At 48.2% G+C, this 22,661-nt stretch overlaps 1 protein-coding gene across 1 annotated transcript; it reads left to right on the top strand.

Annotated features, from left to right (window-relative positions):
- Positions 1–10,768: 10,768 nt before the first annotated feature.
- On the top strand, positions 10,769–19,713 carry LOC125445114 (zinc finger protein 524-like). The gene is made up of 2 exons (XM_048517968.1): positions 10,769–10,923; positions 17,686–19,713. The coding sequence occupies exon 2, from the start codon at positions 17,728–17,730 to the stop codon at positions 18,850–18,852; it is 1,125 nt and encodes a 374-aa protein (XP_048373925.1). The 5' UTR covers positions 10,769–10,923; positions 17,686–17,727; the 3' UTR covers positions 18,853–19,713.
- Positions 19,714–22,661: the final 2,948 nt, after the last annotated feature.

The following is a 22,661-nucleotide window of genomic DNA, read 5'->3' as shown; positions in this document are numbered from 1 at the left end:
AGGAGAGAATGCTGCTAGAACACGGCCATACAGCCCGGAAACCACACAGCACCCCAAATACAGAACAGTTTGCTCTCTTTTTTTGGATATAGAAAATATCTTTCAATAGAAGATAGAGAAGCATGTAAAATATATAAAAGGAATACATACTGAAGTTGACATCGGCACACAGGAATATGTTAGATCAAACCATTATAATTCAAGAAATATTGCAAAAATTAACAACAGAATGCAGAGATTTTAATAAACGCAGTTTTCACTGATAGATTTCAAACTGAAAAAGGAACACTCTGATGGTGTGGTTCTGACCATTTCAAACCCAAAGCTATAATTGTTATTTATCGTTGATGCAATGTATAATGGAACAAACTGAACAATTTGGATCCCTGCCAGGATATAAAATTCATAGAAGACTAAAATAATCCTGAAAATCTTAACAAAGCAGAAAAAAGATATTAGCAACATTACAGGTTATGATGTAACCTTAAACCCAGTTAAATATTTGGGAATAAACTTGACTGGAGAAAATGAAATGTACTAGATTAAAAGAAAATTTTTACAAAATGATGTTCAGATTGTACCTCTGCCCAAGTAAGTTAGTATTAATGTATAAAGGAACCTCGCCCCTATGTTGGAGATGTAATAACCAAAAAAGGTAAGGAAAGGATTCATAGCCGCCATATCTGGTGGAATTGTAAAATAATTAAAAATTTCTGGCTGGAGATTTATCAATATATTAAGACCATTCTAGAAATAGATATATGTTTTTGTCCGGAATTATTTTTGTTAAATATGACAAATGATCAAATTCAAAGCAACTGTAAAACTTTTACTTTTGTATATGATAGCTGCAGCTAGGATTTTGATAGCCTGCCTGAAGAGCTGGAGCTTCTCCTCCCCAAATAAGATTGGATCTCACTGTATTGAAATTGAATCTCACATCAATGGACCGACTTTCCTGGTATATTAAAAAAAGTAGAAAAAGATCCTAGAAACTTGGCAACCTTTTAAATGATTTTTATTACAAGTTGAATGGAACAAACAATCAGTAGCGCTGGTGTGTTGAAAATAACAATTAGCACTTATATGAATATCACGAGGGAATAGCAAGTGCTATATTATTTATTAAAAGGTAATAATGCAATCCTTTATAAGGGATCTCTCTTAGGTGGAAGTCCCCTCCTCCTGGGGTTTTTTTCTTTCTTTCTTTTCTTTTTCTCTTTTTCTTTGTTCTTTTTTTTTCTTTTCCTATTTTCTAATTTCTTATTTCTATATCTTTTGGTGTTTGGTACACTTCTCTATAATTAATATTAATTTTCTCTGAAAGTTTATATATATGCACTGTAATAACTGTTGATATACAAATGAAGCTTGAATTATGCTGTATTGTATCACTGTGGTTGAAATAAACATATTTATTTTAAAAAAGAGAGAAAATGAAACCCTACTTAAAGAGAATTATAAAAGGACATGGGTCAAGATATAAGAAGATATGTAAAGATGATCCAAACTAAAAAAAAATATTTTGACTACCAAGAATCACCACTATAAAATTGAATATATTGCCATTTTTTTACTTTGTTACGAATTTATATACAAGAAAAAATCTCTGAAGGAATGGCAAATACAGCTAAACAATTTTATATTGAACAGCAAAAAAAAACACCAAGAATCAGATTCAAAGTTCTACAAGATGTGGAAAAAGAGAGGAGAATTAGCAGTACCTAATATTAAATTATACTATCAGGCAGTTGGTCTTGTGTGGATATAAGCAGTTACAAATCAGACCAGAGGAGGAAAAGAAATGATAATAAATTTAAACGGGATTACACACAATTGTTTATGGACAGAAAAAATCAGGGAGGAAAAAATACAGTACAAAACGGAAGCCATGTAATCAGAGATGGATTGTTCAAAATTTGGCTGCAAAAAAAATTGAATCATATCTCCACTAGTTATCACGCTAGAGCTTATATAATAAAACTTAGTAGAAAAACACTTTAACGGCAGGCTGTGGTATTTGTTCAAGGGAGAAATTAAGTCTTGGCAAAAAAAAAATTAAGAAGTGGTGGTTGTATGTGGGCTATCAGGGCTCATTCAACTGTAGAGGTCTGTGGTCGATCTTGTTTTCTAACTTTTGCCTGCATCGGTGTCTTTAAGAGGTGTGCTTATCACAGAGAGGAAGTCTGTTACGCCGTCCTGCAGAATACCAGCCACAGATGCAGAAGCATTAGGAACAAAATCTGCAGACAAGCAGCCCGTAACCAGCCCGCAGCAACCAGTTGAATCACGACCATGAAAGCGTTCGACGAAACAAAAAAAAAACAAAGGTTTCTCCGGCAGGCAGGTGCCGCTGGGCATTTAAGAGCACGCTGTGGTCAAATCCTTTATGAAATTGCCGAGGCCTCATGGCCCCGCTTGCTTTCCAGCAAAGCTGGAGTGGAACTGAAGGCAGCAGAGGACCCGCACGTTAGAACCTGCAAGGTCTACCGTCCTCAGGAGATCCCTGAATGGCAGTGGCTGATTCCGCCATCCCCACCCAAAAGGGCTAGCGGTTCACAGTTCATTGGAATTCTAACCTCGGTTGGGACCACACCTCCACACCCCTCCAGTTGGGACCACGCCTCACCCATTGGGAGCGAACAAGATGATTCTTTTGACATGACCTTGTATTAAACCAGCCAGTCTTCCTAATATTTCCCCTTCAGCATGGTGTGTTGTTTAAAAGCAGGTGCACTCTAATCTGGAGAACCAGGTTTGATTCCCTGCTCTGCCACTTGAGCTGTGGAGGCTTATCTGGTGAACCAGATTAACTTGTGCACACCAACACACGCCAGCTGGGTGACCAGGGGACTGAAACCTGCGACTCTCCAGATGTCCATGGACTACAAATCCCATCAGCCCCTGCCAGCATGAAGCCAGTGGCCGCTGGCGGTGTCATGGGCTGCGACTGCATACAGACAACCTGTGGGAAGCTCTCTCAGCCAGAGGCACCAGTGGCCGGTTAAAGTCCAGGATGCCCCAGGCTCTGCCCCACTGCCCCCGGCTCCGCTTGCCCCAGGCTCCACCCCACTGACCTTGACCCGCCCATCACCGCAGGCGGTGGTGGGCATTGCTGGCCACTCAGATGTTATGGACTGTGCCCAAGGTTCAGCCACCGCGGCGGCGAAACTAGGCGTCGTGCCCACCTCTCCTCCCCCTGCCAGCTGGGCTCCTAGCCGGCAGCCTGCAGTCTCTTCTGACTGGGGAGGGGAGGGAGGGAGGGAGGGGGGAGTCCGGGGGTGTTGAGGATGCTTGGAGACAGCAGGACTTCCTGCTGCCTCATCGTTTTTGCATGCCTCGACTGACATGGATAGGTTGAGGCACGCGAAAACGATGAGGCAGCAGGACTTCCTGGTCACATGGGGGGCCCAATTTTGCGCCCCCCATGTGACCAGAAGAGTGGCGCTGGGGGACAAGGGGTACCCCTTGTCCCTAGGTAGATACGCCACTGCTCTCAGCTCCACCCACCTCACAGAATGTTTGTTGTGGGGTGGAAGGGAAAGGAGATTATAAGCCCCTTTGAGTCTTCTTACAGGAGAGAAAGGGGGGGATATAAATCAAACTCTTTTTCTTCTTAAACCAGCCTGCCTTCCTAACATTTCCCCTTCCCTTTTTCTGGTGAATTTCAAAGCATGAACCTAAGGGATGAGCAACATCAATGCACCCAACGAACCCAGCTGTGACTCACTGGGGCTTAAATCGGCACAATTTAGCTTGGCGCCCCAGGGTTTCTGCTCCATTTCCTGGATGCAGTTTAAGCTAAAGGGATAAAGCCAGCCCGTTTTCTGGCTGACTGGCCAGAGGCTAAAAGGGTTCCCAACCTCCAGGTGAGGCCAGGAGATCTCCCTGATGCCCAGACAACAGAGAGCAGCTACCCTGGGGAACATGGAGGCTTTGACAGATGGATCCCATGCCATTTATGATATGTACAGACCCCACCCCACCCCCAAATCCCCTGGAATTCCCCCCACCTGGAGCTAGCAGCTCTAACTCCGAACCTCCCTCTGCTCAGCAAGACCCCAGCCACTGGGCCACGCCAACTCTCACGTAGCAGCTCCAATCTGTCGAAGGAGGCGAAGGATACGCTGGAGAGCCAGCGTGGCGTAGTGGGTAAGAGCAGGTGGACTCTAATCAGGAGAACGGGGCTTGATTCCCCACTCCTCCACCTGAGTGGCGGAGGCTTATCTGGTGAACCAGATGTGTCTCCGCGCTCCTGGTGAGCTGGGTGACCTTGGGCTAGTCACAGCTGTCTCTTAACTCTCTCAGCCCCACCTCCCTCGCCAGGTGTCTGTTGTGGGGAGAGGGAGGGAAAGGAGTTTGTAAGCCCCTTTGAGTCTCCTGACAGGAGAGAAAGGGGGGGGGGGTATAAATCCAAACTCTTCTTCTCCTACCCCAACGCGGGTCCCATCCCTCCCCCCCAAAAAATCCTCATTTGCAAGGAGAGGCCGACTTAGAACTTTCCTCCCCAGTTGGTTGCTCCTATCCCGATTGGTAGGATGCCCCTCCCCCAAAGCAGCGCCAAATGGAACCTCTCCGTTCAGTAGCACCATACCTTGAAATACCGTCGCGCTTCCCCCGCAGGCGTGGAACGAGGCAGCGCTGTTCGGATAACGATCTCGTGAGCACGGCGAGGTGGCTCAGCGAAGTGGAGCGTCACCCCTTAGGAGCAGCCTTTCTGCTCCTCCTAGCCCCGCTAAGTCCCTTTCCGAGGATCCCCCCTTTACAGTCTCGGGGGACGGCGGATGCTGAAGGCGCCGGAGATCCCGCTCAGAGCCACCCCTCGCCCAGGAGGAGCAGCCAGACCCACCCGGGATGCTCGGTCATCGCCCTGCTTTTATAGCTTCTGTCGGTTTCGTTTCTGCCGGTTAGGGGGGGCAGCAATGGAAACCGAAAGCAGTTGGGCTCCCTTTGCATGACTCAGGGGGTCTTCTTCCGAAACTTCTTCCGAAACATGACTCATGGGGTCTTCTTCCGAAACTGGCCCACTCCGTCGGTCGGGCGTACAAAGAGGGGACTTTCGAAAGCGAATCTTAGGAACTGAGTCATGCTTTGATCATCATAGCAGTAGAAGAAGAAGAGTTTGGTGGTATATTCCTCCCCCCCCCCCGTCTTTCTGTCCTGCAAGGAGCAGTCGTGGTGAAGAGCAGGTGCACTCTAATCTGGAGAAGCGGGTTTGAGTCTCTGCTCTGCCCATTGAGCTGTGGAAGCGTATCTGGGGAACCAGATTAACCTGTGTGCCCCCAACACACGCCAGCTGGGTGACCTTGGGCTAGTCCAGCGGTGGCGAACCTATGGCAGGGGTGCCAGAGGTGGCACTCAGAGCCCTTGCTGTGGGCACACGTGCACAGAGTTCATCATGTGGGGGGGAGGCGGAAAATCACCCCCACACACACACGCATCTAGACTAGCCTGGGCATGATCCTTTACCTGGGAGTAAGCTCGGTTGCGGGCAATGGGGCTTGCTTCTGAGTAAACCCCCCTAGGGTCATGATTCACCCATTCGAAGCATTGCACGGTTGCTTCCCGAGTAATGTGCACCTTGGAGCCAACCGTTTTTTCTAAACAAAAATCTCAGTATTCAGGTAAAATTGCCATGTTGGCACTTTGCGATAAATAAGTGGGTTATGGGTTGCAATTTGGGCACTCGGTCTCGAAAAGGTTCACCATCACTGGGCTAGTCACAGCTCTTCAGAGCTCTCTCAGCCCCACCCACCTCACAGGGTGTTTGTTGGGGGGTGGGGGGTGGGGGTGGGAAGGAGATTGTAAGTCTCCTTACAGGACAGGAAGGGGGGGATATAAATCTAAACTCTTCTTCTTCAGAGACTCAAGATGACTTACATTCAAGCTCCTTTCCCTTCCTCTCCCCGCAACACACACCTTGTGAGGTAGGTGGGGCTGAGAGAGTTCTGAGAGAACACCCCACTGGCTCTCAGTAGAGGAGAGAGAGCATGGTGTGGGCACACTCCCCCAACCCAGGCTCTCCAGAGGGAAGCAATGTGTGGATACTCCAAAGGTAGCCTCAGGCCAGGCCAACTTGGACTTGGGGGTGGGGGGGGAATGCAGTTCTGAAAACAAAATATTTCCAAATTTTCCCGGCAGGTATGGGCAACACTGCTGGACGTTTCTTCCTGGCACAGTGGGTACGGAAGTCTGAGCAATTGTTCCCACCTTCGGTACAGACTCTCCTGGGAAACTTAGCTGCCCGTTATTCAGTATTCACTAAAGGGAGCAGCGTTTAAAAGCCGGTGAATGCTGGCAGGGGCTGATGGGAATTGTAGTCCATGAACATCTGAAGCACCATAGGTTGGCCACCCCTAGCCTAGAGGGTGGCAGCAGCAGTAGGAGGGGCTGCCCCCAATCTTTGGCTTCTTTGGCGGAAACGAATCCTAAACCTCGACATTTCCAGAAAGTGATGCAGGGGGTGGGTGATGGGAGGGGGTGAAGTTGCACCCTGAGAAGACTAGCATCCATTACAAGGGTTTTTTTTTTTTTTTTACTTTTAGCAATTCTGGCTTATCTTAAGGTTCTCAGCGGCTCATAGGGGAGAATGTGGGTGTGGTGCGAGGTGGAAAAAGTGACGCTGATGAAAATCATCTCTTAATTTTTTTTTTTAAACAAAGGTTTTAAGAGCCTAAAGCAAACTAGAGATTATAAGAGCCCTTTTTGATTTTCAGGCTTGCAACCTAATCTGGAAACTGCGCTTAAAATCACGGAAGCCCTCTTGGTACATGCAGGTGACAATTTAGAAGCATTTATGAAGAGAAGAGGAGTTTTTGGAGTTACACCCCACATTTCTCTCCTGTGAGGAGATTCAGGGTGGCTGACAAGCTCCTTTCCCCTCCTCTCCCCACAACAGACACCTTGCGAGGCAGGTGGGGCTGAGAGAGTTCAGAGAGAACTATGACTAGCCCAAGGTCACCCAGCAGGAACGTAGGAGTGTGGAAACACATCTGGTTCACCAGATAAGCCTCTGTCACTCAGCTGGAGGAGTGGGGAATCAAACCCCGTTCTCCAGATTAGAATCCACCTGCTCTTAACCACTACACCACGCTGGCTCTTATGTAGTGTTTTGAACGTCAGTGGTGATTCACAGACACAAACTTTTGTGGTAAGCCTCACAACAGGTAGGTCAGTGTTATTATCCACCAATTTGCAGGTGGGAGACAGAGACCCCCCCCTAGTACCAGACGAAAGAACTGAACTGCCTGGCTCACCTTCAGAGCAACTACTGGATGCCAGATCTGTATGCCTGTATGGTTTCTTATCTCACTTCAAATATAACTGCTGTTGTATTGTCGAAGGCTTTCACAGCCGGAATCACTTGGGTGCTGTGTGGTTTCCGGGCTGTATGGCCATGTTCTAGCAGCATTCTCTCCTGACGTTTCGCCTGCATCTGTGGCTGGCATCTTCAGAGGATCCAGAGGATCCAGTCAGTGGGGTTGTTGTTGAGAGGATAAGTGGAGGGGGGGGGGGGTACCTGTTAGCTGCTTCGGTCCCCATTGCGGTGAGAAGTAGGTTAAATATGTCAGTAAATAAAAATGCCGCATGAAGCACAACAAGAATCCAGAGGATTCAGAAGATCCTCTGAAGATGCCAGCCACAGATGCAGGCGAAACGTCAGGAGAGAATGCTGCTAGAACACGGCCATACAGCCCGGAAACCACGCAGCACCCAAATAACTGCTGTTAATGCTGGTCTATGGTGGGTCCTGTTTGTTCTCCCCTTACCAATGTCCCTACAGTTAAATCTCAATCTAAACATAGTGGAGAATGCCAAGGTGGCAGAGCCTTGCGGCGGCAGAGAGGACTGTATCACCCCAATCTGCAGGGGCAGCATATTATTTCAGAATGTGCCCCATGTGGGAAAAAAAAACCCTTGGAAGTTAACACATGTTTCCGCAAAAGCGATTGTAGTTCAGCCTGCTGTCTGATACAATATTTTTCACAGGATTTTTTTTTTTAAATGTAGGGAGAGTGTTACAAAAGTATATATATGATCCCCGAAATGGTAGTATTGTGGTTAAAAGCTGCAGCCTAGGATTTGGGAGACTCAAAGTCATGTTTCTCCTGTGCCACAGAAGGACGACAGTCAGTCAGTCAGTGGGGTTGTTGTTGAGAGGATAAATGGAGGGGGGTGGGTGGGTACCTGTTAGCTGCTTCAGTCCACATTGTGGTGAGAAGTAGGTTAAATATGTCAGTAAATAAAAATGTAGCATGAAGCACAACAAGGTGTAGTGGTTAAGAACAGGTGGATTCTAATCTGGAGAACCGGGTTTGATTCCCCACTCATCCACTGGAGTGGTGGAGGCTTATCTGGTGAACCGGATGTGTTTCTGCACTCCTAAATCCCTGCTGGGTGACCTTGGGCCACTCACAGTTCTCTCAGCTCCACCAGCCTCCTGAGGTGTCTGTTGTGGGGAGAGGAAGGGAAAGGAGCTTGTAAACCACCTTGAGTCTCTTTACAGGAGAGAAAGGTGGGGTATAAATCCAAACTCTTCTCCTAGCAATCTATTAGATTAGACACTGAGAGTTCCAAATTCACAAGTGCAGGAGAATGATCTGGTAACAAGGACAGGACCACTGCTGGCGAAGGGACATATTTTGGAATTCTCTCGCATGTTAGCTATTGCTTGCAAGCAGGATACTCAAAGGGGCTTACAATCTCCTTGCCCTTCCCCCCTCACAACAAACACCCTGTGAGGTAGGTGGGGCTGAGAGAGCTCCGAGAAGCTGTGACTAGCCCAAGGTCACCCAGCTGGTGTGTGTGGGAGTGCACAGGCTAATCTGAATTCCCCAGATAAGCCTCCACAGCTCAGGCGGCAGAGAGGGGAATCAAACCGGTTCCTCCAGATAAGAGTGCACCTGCTCTTAGCCACTACACCACTGTTGCACATAGAGAGCTTGCCTACTTCTGTTGAGTATATTTTTAATATGCAATGTGCCGTTCAGTCCTGGCATCTACTGTTCTGAGATCCAGAATGGTTCGGTCCATTCCACCACCTCAGCATTCTGCAGCCTCAAAAATGAAGCCGGTGGTGCTAAATTTACTCATACTGTGCATTTTTTAAAAAATACGCGGATGTCCTTTGACAGCCACCAAACAGGTCGAAATTCAACCGGTGAGGCTTCTCCTCGCACTGAAAAGGAGGAAGGAGCTGCTCTGAATTCACAGCGGATCCCCGCATGCCCAGGCATTCAGAGGGACCTGCCCAAAGGACATAATCCCGCCCACCTAAGAAGAAGAGAAGAAGAGTTTGGATTTTAATCCCCCCTTTCGCTCCTGTAAGCAGACTGCAAGGGGTTTACAACCTCCTCTCCAGGGGCGTAACGAGGCAGCCCTGGGCAAACTGTAGCCCTGGGCAAAACCTGAGTTGGATGCCCCCCCCCCCCCCACAAGGGCGGCCTCTCCACCACAACCAAATTTTTTTTGCACCAGGACATTGGTGCCTGCAGGGGGTGCATTTTTAGACATATCAGCACCAAAGTTTCAGCATATCATCAGGATACTGTCTTTATGCTACTCCCCAAGTCTGATGAGGTTTGGTTCAAGGAGTCCAAAGTTATGGACTCCCAAAGGGGGTGCCCCATCCCCAATTGTTTCCAATGGGAGCTAATAGGAGGAGATGGGGGCTACAGTTTTGAGGGTCCATAACTTTGGCCCCCCTGAACCAAACTGCACCAAACTTGGGGGGTGCCATCATCTCCAGATGATACCCAGTACATTTTGGTGCCGACCATCCAAAAATGCACCCCCTGCAGGAAGTATCAAAGAGGCCCTTAAGAATCTTTGTTCTGCATTAAGTTTTCTGTGTGCTGTTGTCAATGGGGGTTGCAGGCTGTGAAGGGCACATTTCCTGAAGGCACAGTCTCAAAACTTTCCAGGGTCTCATCAGGAGACTGCCCTAATGATACCCCCAAGTTTGGTGCAGTTCAGGGGGGGGCCAAAGTTATGGACCCTCAAAACTGTAGCCCCCATCTCCTATTAGCTCCCATTGGAAACAATGGGGGGATAGGGGCACCCCTTTTGCAGGGGTCCGCAACTTTGGACTGCCTGAACCAAACCTCTCACCAAACCTGGGGGGTAGCAGCATGAAGGACAGTCTCCTGATGATACCCTGAAATTTTGGTGCCGCTAGCCTAAAAACTGCGCCCCCTGCAGGCCGAAAATTGAAAACCACTAAAATACCCAAAAACGAACCCAGAATTTTGATGCCCCCCACAAGGTGATGCCCTGGGCAGCTGCCCACCTTGCCCAATGGGCATTACGCCAGTGCTCCTCTCCCTTCTCCCTCCCCCCCCAAAAAAATACCCTGTGAGGTGGGTGGGGCTGAGAGAGCTCTGAAGAACAGTGACTAGCTCAAGGTCACCCAGCTGGCGTGTGTTGGGAGTGCACAAGCTAATCTGGTTCACCAGATAAGCCTCCACAGTAGCAGAGCAGGGACTCAAACCCGGTTTTCCAGATTAGAGTGCACCTGCTCTTCCCCACCACGCCACATCCTCCTAAAGAGATGCCTGGAGGGAAAATCCCGTCCGGTGCAGCTTCTCCCACCTCTGCAGCCCGGCTAGAGGGGAAAGCAGGGCAGCTCTTAAAGAGACAGCACCGCCCCGGGGAGATCCGCTGCCGCCCCCTTGGCTTCGCTCGCCCTGTGGGGTCGGCGGCGCTGGGACCCGGGAGCCGCTTCTGCGCGGCAGGCTGGCCCTCTCGGCTCGGTCCAGCTGCTGGGTCCGCGCGCCTCCCGGATGCCCAGCTGAGGCCGGCCAGCCTCTTTTGTTCTGCAGCGGCCGGGCGGCCAGAGGTTGCTTTCCCCGCCGGACCTTCGCCTCCTCCCCACCCAGCCACCCATTGCAACCACTAGCTGCAGCAGATCACGATGCAAAACAGGTAAGAGCGGGTCGCCCGCGCTGGGTGGGAAGCGGCTCGGATGCAGGAGGGCGTTGCGAGGCAGTGCAAGGCTGGAACTGGGGCAGCGTTCCTTTTTTGCAGGCTGGGAGGCACGAGATTGAAGCCCCGGCAGTCCTGGCTGGAAGAGATGCATGCACTGCTGCACCTCTGCTCTTGTCACCTGGGTTTGAAGGAAGGGGTTTGAGGAGTGGGTTAGATTACCTGGGGCTGTCTCCCCCCCTTAAAAATAGGCTAGGGACCAGCCCTGTCTGAGAACCTCTTATTGCATTTAATCTGACATATCATCTGATTTAAGGAGTGGGTTAGATCACCTGGGACTGTCCCCCTCCCTTTTCAAAATAGGCTAGGGGCCAACCCTGTTTGCAAGCCTTTTATTGCATTTAATCTGACACTGTTCTTCAGAGCTCTCTGAGCCCTTCGGGGGAGGGCGGTCTATAAACCCAATTAATAATAATAATAATAATAATAATAATAATAATAATAATAATAATAATAGCCAATCACAGTTGAAGTGGGTTAGATCTGGGGCTGCTTTACTTTTCAGGAGGCGGGGACCGTACAATCTCTGAGAACCTCTTATTACCCTCTGACTTCTGCCCACCCTTTCTCTCAAAATGACAAGTGCTTGGAGGGTGGCTTGTCAAGATTCAAAGGGTGAGGGTAGGGCACTCTTGGCAAGCCCAGAGGTCCTCTCTCCCTCCTTGCTGAGCAAAACTGCCCCCAGGGTTAAACACTTGCGGGGGGGGGGGCTTCAGATGGCGAACCTATGACACGTGTGGGCACTCTTGGCAAGCCCAGAGGTCCTCTCTCCCTCCTTGCCCAGCAAAACCACCCCCAGGGTTAAACATGTGAGGGGGGCTATTTGGATGGCGAACCTATGGCATCTGTGTCACAGGTGACATGCAGCAAGGTTTTGGGCGACAGGCCGGTGTTCGCCAGTACCCAGCAAGAACTGTTCTTCCAGCATGAGTGTGAGTCATTTTTGTCATTATTTGACGTTTCTTTTTATAATACATAGAACCGCCCATGATTGGAACACATGTCTTTAAAATAAATGAATATGTAAAGGATTGTTGCTTATTTGTTGGCGCAGGGTGTGCGTGTGACCTCCAGCAGAGTCAACGTAGGCCTTTTCCAAATTTTTGGCATGCCGAGTCCAAAAAGTTCCCCATCCCTGTTCCAGAATCTGACACCAGGTTCTGGAAGGTTCATTGGCTGAACACTGGCAAAGTCTCCATTCAGGTGAAGCAATGAAGTGGGGGGGAGGGGCGTCTATTGACTAGTGATAAAATCGCATGCATTTGCGGGAAGGTGCGTGTGGTTCCCTGCCTGTTCTCAGGGTTCAAACCTGTAGCTTAAATGATTTTGAGTATTTCTAGTACAGGACCCTAGAAAATGTAGATTGCTAAATCTTTTTTAGGAGCAGCAGTGGCGTAGGAGGTTAAGAGCTCGTGTATCTAATCTGCAGGAACCGGGTTTGATTCCCAGCTCGGCCGCCTGAGCTGTGGAGGCTGATCTGGGGAATTCAGATTAGCCTGTACACTCCCACACATGCCAGCTGGGTGACCTTGGGCTAGTCACAGCTTCTCGGAGCTCTCTCAGCCCCACCCACCTCACAGGGTGTTTGTTGTGAGGGGGGAAGAGCAAGGAGATTGTCAGCCCCTTTAAGTCTCCTACAGGAGAGAAAGGGGGGATATAAATCCAAAACTCTTCTTCTTCTTCTCTTCTTTTAGAAGCATAAAATGAACAAGAAGACAGATAACACCACTGTCTTAAAACGTATCAGCAAGCCAAGATTTTTTTTTAAAAAAGCATTTGTCAAAGTTGAATTTCAAAAGCAGAATTTGTAAATTTCAAATTAATTCCCTGAAATCCTGGATTTGCGCAAAATTTCATTGTCACTTCGGGGATTGAAACCGGTTATTTCAACCTCTCTCTGTAAAACTGGGAAAACGGAGTGTGGAAAGGTATACAAAGAAGAGACCACAAGATTGGAAATGGGTTCTTGAGCTGAACAGCAAATTTAAGCCATAATCATATATGCTTGGTTGCTGCACTGTGTGATAGGTGCTGTGCGTATTTCTTGGTAGATGCTTGAAGAAAGTTCCCAACGGATGACTTCTGCTAGTATCCACCATCTCTTGAGAACAGATAGCAATCCCTAAGGGAATATTAAGAATTAGTTTCGTGATAAACATTTTTAGGGCACAGATCTTCTAATAATTCACTGTAGATCAGCCACCCTTTAACATTTGCGAACTACCCTGTTGTATTTGCAGAAGGGTGATTTATGTTGAAAAGCTGACATGTTTGCACAAACCTTCACAGTAAAGAACACAAGCATTGGGCACATATACAATTCCTATGTCTATTGTTCCACCCTCGCGTCTTAGTAACAGATGTGACCTCTCTTCCCCATCATATTCCTTCATTTCCATTTAATCAGTCTGGAATAACTTGTGTTTCTGGTTCTGGTGGGTTTTCCGGGCTGCGTGGCCGTGGTCTGGCACCAGACCACGGCCACACAGCCCGGAAAACCCACCAGAACCAGTTGAATCCGGCCGTGAAAGCCTTTGACAAAACTTGTGGTTCTGTGAGCAGCAGTGGCATAGGAGGTTAAGAGCTCGTGTATCTAATCTGGAGGAACCAGGTTTGATTCCCAGCTCTGCCGCCTGAGCTGTGGAGGCTTATCTGGGGAATTCAGATTAGCCTGTACACTCCCACACACGCCAGCTGGGTGACCTTGGGCTAGTCACAGCTTCTTGGAGCTCTCTCAGCCCCACCTACCTCACAGGATTGTTGTGAGGGGGGAAGGGCAAGGAGATTGTCAGCCCCTTTGAGTCTCCTGCAGGAGAGAAAGGGGGATATAAATCCAAACTCCTCCTCCTCCTCCTCCTCCTTCTTCTTCTTCTTCTTTCTCCTCCTCTTCCTTATGCTTTCTCATGCAGTTTGGAGTTCCCGCTTCATCCACAAGCAGAGACTGCAAGCAGACATGAAGGCAGCGTTTGGCCAACGCAACTTGATCTACGGCACAGTGATTTCATTTATTACATCCATACATCCCTTTATTGACTTAAGGCGACTTCCAACAATAGACAAATACAATAATAAAACAATGCAAAGATACAATAAAACAAGAATTAAAATCCACAGTCAGCAAATTATCCTAGAACTCAATGGCAGTTAATATTCAACACTGTAACATTCCCATTCTCTTAGGCTGCCAATAGGAGGGGATCAGGTGGGAAAGGAGGAGGAGAGGGAAGCCATTATGTGGTACACTGTTGCTGCCTCAACCACAAGCCTGGGAGAGCAGCTCTGGCCCCCTCCGCACGTGCAGAATAATGCACATTCAATCCACTTATCAATGGTTTTCAAGTGGATTTTGCTTCTTCGTACAATCAAATCCAGCTGCAAAGTGCATTGAAAGTGGATTGAAAGTGCACTATTCTGCATGTGCGGAAGGGGCCTCTGTCTTGCAGGCCCTGAGTTTCATCCGACAGAGTGTTCCATCTGGCCATTGAGCTCAGCTGGATTGCTTTGGGGTCAGGGTAGCTATTTGGTGTTGTCAGCATTAAGCAGAACTAAATCATAGATTTTGTTGCGCCAGCATATATAGATCAGAGGCACCTAAGTGCAAATGCCACATTGCATGCACAATTGTTCCCATGCATGTTTGAGGAGCTGGTTATGCTCCCAAATCTGTTTGTGGGCATATGAACCCACACATTTGCATTGACAAAGAAAAACACCATACATAAGAATCTCTGGATCCCGTTGAGATTGCACATACGTACGCTGTCCTCGATTACGTTCGTGTTTGAGCACAGAACCATCTCCACAATGTTAAAATAACACTGTACACAGATATTAAGTCGTGTGTCTCTGTGTGTCCCTTTTCTCATATGCCTGACCTCTTTATTTTAGATTTTTAGAGGCTGTGGGGTCGGAGCATATTTATTATTTACCGCCCTCTACTCCATATATACATGTCCCGGGTGCGGTACACCCTCCGCATCTCGAAAGCGGAGGCAAACTTGCTGGTGGTCCCCTGCCCCTCTATGATACGGCTGGCCTCCACGCGGGCCAGGGCGGAACGCTCTTCCTCCAGCAGTTAGGGCCCTGCGGGACCTTGGGGAGTTCCGCAGGGCCTGTAAAACTGAGCTGTTCCACCGGGCTTTTGGGGGGACCGGCCGCTGATTCCGCCCCTCTTCTTGCCCTGTACACTGGTTGTACACCTGACCATCTGCCAGCCCCCTCCCAGAATTTGACCACTCCCAGGTTTTGACCACTGGGGTGTGATGCCAGACGGCCCTATTATTAATTATTAACTATTTGTTGTAGGATGCTGCTGCTATAGTTTTAAGGTTTTGTATTTTTAACTGGGGTTATTCGATTTTGTTGTTTTATTATGGTGGTGAATTTGTTGTTTTGTTGTACATCAGCCCTGAGGCCCCCTCACGAGAGTAGGGCAGTTTATCAAATTAATAATAATAATAATAATAATAATAATAATAATAATAATAATAATAATAATAATAATAATAATAATAATAATAATAATAACAACAACAACAACAACATAAGAACAAGCCAGCTGGATCAGACCAGAGTCCATCTAGTCCAGCTCTCTGCTACTCGCAGTGGCCCACCAGGTGCCTTTGGGAGTTCACATGTAGGATGTGAAAGCAATGGCCTTCTGCGGCTGTTGCTAGTTCCGAGCACCCTGGACTTGTTACAGCATTTCGCAATCTCCAGGATCCAAAGAGGATCAAGATTGGTAGCCATAAATAGACTTCTCCCCATAAATCTGTCCAAGCCCCTTTTAAAGCTATCCAGGTTAGTGGCCATCACCACCTCCTGTGGCAGCATATTCCAAACACCAATCACACGTTGCGTGAAGAAGTGTTTCCTTTTATTAGTTCTAGTTCTTCCCCCCAACCTTTTCAAAGTATGCCCCCTGGTTCTAGTATTTTGACACATAGAAAAAACATTTCTCTGTGTCAACATTTTCTGCCCCGTGCATATTTTTATAGACTTCAATTTTATCCTCCCTCAGATGTCTCCGCGCCAAACTGAAGAGTCTCAAACGCTGCAGCCTTTCCTCATAAGGAAGGTGCTCCAGTCCCTCAATCATCCTCGTTGCCCTTCTCTGCACTTTTTCTATCTCTTCAATATCCTTTTTTGAGATGTGGTGACCAGAACTGAACACAGTACTCCAAGTGTGAAATTGCATACCGCATTTATATATAAGAGCATGATGAAATCTTTGCGGATTTTGTATTATCCAGATTCCTTTCCTGATTATCCCCAGCATAGAGTTTGCCTTTTTCACAGCTTCTGCCATACATGCGAGGTTGACATTCCCATGGAACTATCAACTAAGAGGCGTAAATCCCTTTCCTGTGGTCTGTGACTGATATGGCACTGACCCCTGTAGCGATGTGTATGTGAAGTTTGGATTTTTTGCCCCTATGTGCATCACTTTGCATTTTGCTGGTGAACTGCATTTGCCATTTCTTGAGCCCACTCACCTAATTTATCAAGGTCAGCTTGGAGCTCCTCGTAATCCTTTGTGGATCCTCCACCACCCTACACTTAATTTGGTATCATCTGCAAACTTGGCCACCACGCTACCCACCCCTACTTCCAGGTCATTTATGAATAGGTTAAAGAGCACTGGTCCCAATACGGATCCTTGGGGGACACCACTCCCCACATCTCTCCATTGTGAGAATTTCCCATTTACACCCACTCTTTGCTTCCTGTTTCTCAACCAGTTTTTAATCCATAGGAGGACTTCCCCTCTTATTCCTTCATTGCTGAGTTTTCTCAATAGTCTCTGGTGAGGAACTTTGTCAAAAGCCTTTTGGAAATCCAAGTAGACAATGTCCACTGGTTCCCCCTTATCCACATGCCTATTTACATCCTCAAAGAACTCTAGTAAGTTAGATAATCTTCATAATCTTCATAATAAGCTTCATAATAAGCTTCATAATAAGCTTCATAATTTAACCTAACCTATTTCCATGCATTTTATGTGAAAAGGAAGCCTGTTGAGTTTACAGAGACTTGCTCCTAAGTAAGGGTCGTAGGACACGGCATCGCAGGCTTCCAAGTTGCTTCCGTGCTTTTCGCTGCTCTGTTTGGACTCAGCTGGCCTTCTTGCAATCACGTGACAAGATGTTCCCATGGCGTGAAATGCAAAGGACATAGAAGCAGTGGTGGCGAACCTTTGGCACTCCAGATGTTATGGAGTACAATTCCCATCAGCCCCTGCCAGCATGGCCAATTGGCAGGGGCTGATGGGAATTGTAAGAACATAAGAACATAAGAACATAAGAACAAGCCAGCTGGATCAGACCAGAGTCCATCTAGTCCAGCTCTCTGCTACTCGCAGTGGCCCACCAGGTGCCTTTGGGAGCTCACCTGCAGGATGTGAAAGCAATGGCCTTCTGTGGCTGTTGCTCCCCAGCACCTGGTCTGCTAAGGCATTTGCAATCTCAGATCAAAGAGGATCAAGATTGGTAGCCATAAATCGACTTCTCCTCCATAAATCTGTCCAAGCCCCTTTTAAAGCTAGTAGTCCATAACATCTGTAGTCCATAACATCTGGAGTGCCAAAGGTTCGCCACCACGGACATAGAGGTTTTGCTGCTAAGAGGACAGAATGCATTTCTGGGGTGGGGAAGCTTTCGTGCGGTCTTCTTTGTGGTTCTCACTGTTCTCCCGTCTCCGCAGCAATGTCTCTGTAGCTGAACGCGCTCTTGTTCCTGGTGCCCAATGGAGCCATCCCACAGGTGGCATGTCGAGAGGGGTGATGGGCATCCAGCGGAGCTGCAGGCCAAGGCGCGGGTGCTGGTGCCCGGCGGGAGTAGTTGGCCGAGAACGGAAAACCACGGCGGCATCGAGCTTGAGCACCAGGTGATGGAAACCTGCCCCCCAGTTCCTTGGGCCCACTACGCGCAGACATCAGTCAATAATGATATCCCCCAAAACCATGTGGGGATAGAGGACCGGCCCTCCCACCCGGAGATCTACAGCATTGCTCTATGGGGACCAAAACTGCACTCAGCACTGACCAAACACAGAGGGGGGCGGTCCAGCTTACAGGTTTTGCCTTCTGTGGCCAAGCATCGGGGCCAACCAGGAGAGGGAGCCGGGGCCGACGAGGGCTCCCTGGTGCTGATCGACGCGGAAGGGGTGCCTCACACGGTATCCCGACAGGAGGTGGAGCTGGCCGGGCAGGTGCAATCTTCAGAACCTGAGCTACTGGCATCCGCGCCGCCGCCGCGGCAGCTGTACTTCTGTCCGATATGCCTACGGACGTTCCTGTACCAATCGGACCTGGAGCGCCACAGCATTACGCACTCGGAGAGCAAGCCGTACGTGTGCCGTGAGTGCGGCAAGGCCTTCAAGCGCTCCTCGCACCTTCAGCGGCACAAACACATCCACACCGGCGAACGGCCCTTTAGCTGCCCTGTTTGCCGCAAGGGCTTCCGCGAATCTGGGGAGCTTTTGCGCCACCAGCGGGTGCACACGGGGGAGAAGCCCTACCAATGCCAGATCTGCCGCTTGCGCTTCACGGAACGCAACACCCTCCGCCGGCATGCCAAGCGCAAACACGCCCGCGAGACCTACTATCAGCGCTCTGTTGAGGAGGGCGGTGGCAGTTGGACTATGGCTGGGGATTGGGAATCGGAGGTGGTGGCAGGAACTGGAGACTGGGGGATGGAGGAGCTGGACAGAGGCTGGAACAACGACACGGTGGAGGACTGGGTTGGGGACAGCAGCCACTGGCGGGAACCTGAAGAAGGTGGCGCAGGAGGCACACCTGTGGCCATGTCGCACCTGCCCGAGACAGAACTTGTCAAGGACAAAGACAAACTTGAGATCCAGCCCCCCTAAGTACACAAATGCTGGGGGGGGGGGGGGACCAGTGATGAAACAGGACTGAGAAATGAACTCTGCCCTGCAATTTCCTGTCATGGCTGAAATCTCTGCAACTGTCCCCCTTCGTGACTTCTCTCAGAGACACAAGTCTGACTGGATGTCAAAGACCTTGACGTGCCAGCGCTTGGAGAAATGGGTGGGCATAGTGGCAGGAAGTATTCTTCATTCCAGCAGCTGTATCCTGGCATCCCAGAGCTATTCAGAGACTGAAGGGGCCGCATTCAGACATGTTCTGTAACAGGGTGGAGCGAGAGCCGATTGGAGATTTTTGCTCTTTTAAGTATGTGGCACTTTTCTGAGAAGGATGGGTCCCCCACAATGTACCAAACAAAACTTTGATATATGGTGCACATCTGTAAGATTATTTACCCCCTTCCTAACTGCTTCTTTTTTTAAAAAAAAAAAGAGATGATCCTCCATTCAATGGAACGCTTTCAGTTTGCATACATGTCAATGAATTAAAGAGAAGTGGAATCCTTCCCCGCTACCCCTTCTCCATTCCCAAGAAAGGTGGTCTAAGTTTCAAAAGCATTCCAGATGTTCATAATGATAATGTCTATGTCTAGGGTGTGATAGAAGGAGAGCAGACATGCTGGGCATGACGTGGAATTGTATACCTTCTTTTATGTGCTCCTCAGCGGGTGTTAGAGGGTGACACAGAATTCTAAAGAGCAGGCCAAGACACAGCTGGATTAATGTCTGAGGGGAAGCAAAAAACTGAAGTAATATTTAACTGCCTTGGGTGCTTTGGCAGAAAAGTGGTACAGAAATGTACTAAACACATTCATGAAATAAATACATCTATGAAGTGGAAAAGGACGTGAGTCCAGTGATTGCCCAGAAACCTGCCTCGTTCCTCGTTCCTCACAATTGCAGAAGAAGTTAGCATATCATTCTTTAGCATGTTGACATATAAATAGATGCTGTTGGTTTGGCATGCTTTCAAATGCAGGATTGTTATGTCATTACTGTCTCTCGTGCCATATATGTCCTGATATGAAACCTTGATCGATATGGACACATAAGTCAAAACTACATCTACGGTACCATCTGTTAAGTGGTACGTCCTCTCCCAATTAACTTTGAAAACGTATTATTTTAGGAGGGTGCAGACAATTATTTGATAGACAACCCCAAACACTTTCCAAAACTACATTTCCCAGGGCGCTTTGTAGTTGAGCCAGAAACCATGTCAATTAGTCTGAATTACAGGGTGCAAGCAACTATCCCCGTGGTGGCGAACCTTTGGCACTCCAGATGTTATGGACTACAATTGGCCATGTTGGCAGGGGCTGATGGGAATTGTAGTCCATAACATCTGGAGTGCCAAAGGTTCGCCACCACTGAACTATCCTATCATTCCAAGGGTTCCAAAGCCCAGCAAAGAATCCTCCTCCTAATGTCAGTCCAACAGAGGAGTCAGCTTCCAGTCTTTATTCTTTATTTCTCTTGAAATACCAGCAAATTAAAAAAGAAGAGGGAAGATGCTGGTTTAGACAACATCCTCTCAGGTCAGGTACCTAATGCTCTGAGAAAGCAGCCAGACATTGTTGACAAAAAGATTGTGGGCCAAGTTCAAGGCACCATTTTGGGAGAGAGATTGAGGAGGGTTTTGAACCTGACCAGTACCTGTTTACAGTGTCCTTTCCCACACTTTGAGAGCCATGACCCTTATGAAAGGCAACAGGACTCTCACAGTCCAGGGGATAGATGCTGTGGGTGGAAAGAAAAAGAAAGATGTAATTGGTGTAGCATTAAGAGCAGGTGGACTAATCTGGTTTGATTCTCCACTGGTCCACATCTTATCTGATGAACTCGATTTGTTTTCCCACTCCTACATTCCTGCTGGGTGACCTTGGGCTAGTCACAGTTCTTCAGAAATATCTCAGCCCACCAACCTCACAAGGTGTCTGTTGTGAGGAGAAGGGAAAGGAGCTTTAAGCCACTTTGAGTCTCCTTACAGGGCAGAAAGCAGGGGTATAAATGCAAAACTTATCTCTCTCTCTCTCTAAAAAGTATTGGAAAAGGGGAAGTATGTTAAACTCTGCACCACTTCTAATACAAAGAACTGTTTAGGCTTCCAGATGGTTGGTTCTTTCAGGACCAAGGGAACCATGCCAGAATGTTCTGTAACTTGCAGTTTTAAAACTTAACTTGCATATATTTGGTGGATAGTGAATATGTTCTGCAAACCATGTCCTGGGTTGAGTTGCCTTTCTTCTGCCTGCCTGCCTGCCTGCCATTTTGCTTGACACCAGAGCAAATTTACAGAGTGGCATAGTTGCCCAAACAGGCAAGGACATGTAGTCAAGGTTAGGTCTGTGCATTCTATTAATTTGGAACAGCTAATTTTCTCTTGCTTTCATTGGTGCAATTGTTGGTGAAAGTTGGCATCTCCATTTTTCCCCATGCTCACTGGTTATGTTGCTTCCTCACAGTTCTTTTAGCGCAGGTCTTTTTCAAAGTCCTGTTCACATCAACATACAGGCCCCTTCCGCACATGCAGAATAATGCACTTTCAATCCACTTTCAATGCACTTTGCAGCTGTGCGGAGTAGCAAAATTCACTTGCAAACAATTGTGAAAGTGGATTGAAAGCGCGTGTCTACTACGTCGCTTGGAAGGGGGGCCACAGTGTGGAACTGGCTTCAAACTGAATCCATGTGTTAGCTGTTTCACATGGCTAGCCATTCATGTGCACCACCACTTGCCTGTCTCCTTGGGATCGGGAAACATTCCTGCCACTGATTTCCAGCAGCATTGAGAAAACAGCAGGTGAGCGTGTCTGTTGTCCGCAAGGTTTGTTCACAGGTGGCCCATCTTGTGGAGTAGCTGCCATTTTGATTCGGACTCAGCAATAAATGAATGGGTCTTGAGCGGATGCTAAATTGGAGGACATATGTCATGGGGTACAGGAATGGGTGCATTACTCAGTGCTCATGGTCCCAATAAGATCACAGAGCCTCCGACAAAACATACATGCATCTGGCACCTTAAAAAAACAACAACAGGATGTCAGCTCATATGACCTGTGTGCAGTGGTGGGATCCAAAAATTTTAGTAACAGGTTCCCATGGTGGTGGGATTCAAACTGTGGTAAATGCCAGTAATGGGGCTGGGGCGGGAGCCGCACGATAGAGGGGGTGTGGCCGGGCATTCTGGGGGTGGAGGCATTCCTGGGCAGGGCTGTGGCAGGGACGCCATGCCACTCGCATGTCAGTCACTTGAGGCGGGAAGCCTTGAATGCACGCAGGCGCAGGCTGCCACGCACGCCGGTGCACCTCCTGCTAGACTGCTTCAAGTTCTGCACGCTACTGCTGAGAGGAGGGGCATAACTAAGGCAAAAATCATGTGGCAAAATCACCCATTATTAACCCCCTCTCGGCACACACAAATAATTAGTAACCTACTCTCGGGAACCTGTGAGAACCTGCTGGATCCCACCTCTGCCTGTGTGGTGTTAATGTAGGAACGGTGCATATGAATACACATACCTTTTCATAGGTAATACTTTTTGGGTGTCTGCTTTGAGCACCAGAGTGGGAATGCAGAAAGCTTTTTGTTTGTGTCAGAGGGGAAATGAACATGCATAAAAGGTGAGTGTGTGTGTATGTGTAAGAATACCCATGTGGAACATACCAATTAGAACTGACAATGAGATATCCACGAAGACGCATGCGAGTCCTGCCACTACGGCTCCAAATTCATGCGAGCTCAAACGATGACATTTTTGTGTGTGAAAATGAAAACCCAAGATCCTAAGA

This window comes from Sphaerodactylus townsendi, linkage group LG15 (assembly GCF_021028975.2).
Source record: "Sphaerodactylus townsendi isolate TG3544 linkage group LG15, MPM_Stown_v2.3, whole genome shotgun sequence".
Lineage (NCBI taxonomy): Eukaryota > Metazoa > Chordata > Lepidosauria > Squamata > Sphaerodactylidae > Sphaerodactylus > Sphaerodactylus townsendi.
Note: the sequence above shows the minus strand (reverse complement) of the source record. Positions and strands in the feature narration are given on the sequence as shown.

Bases quoted from the DNA above. Each gene is read 5' to 3' on its own strand.
- LOC125445114 (XM_048517968.1), top strand. From the start codon at position 17,728: ATGGAGCCATCCCACAGGTGGCATGTCGAGAGGGGTGATGGGCATCCA.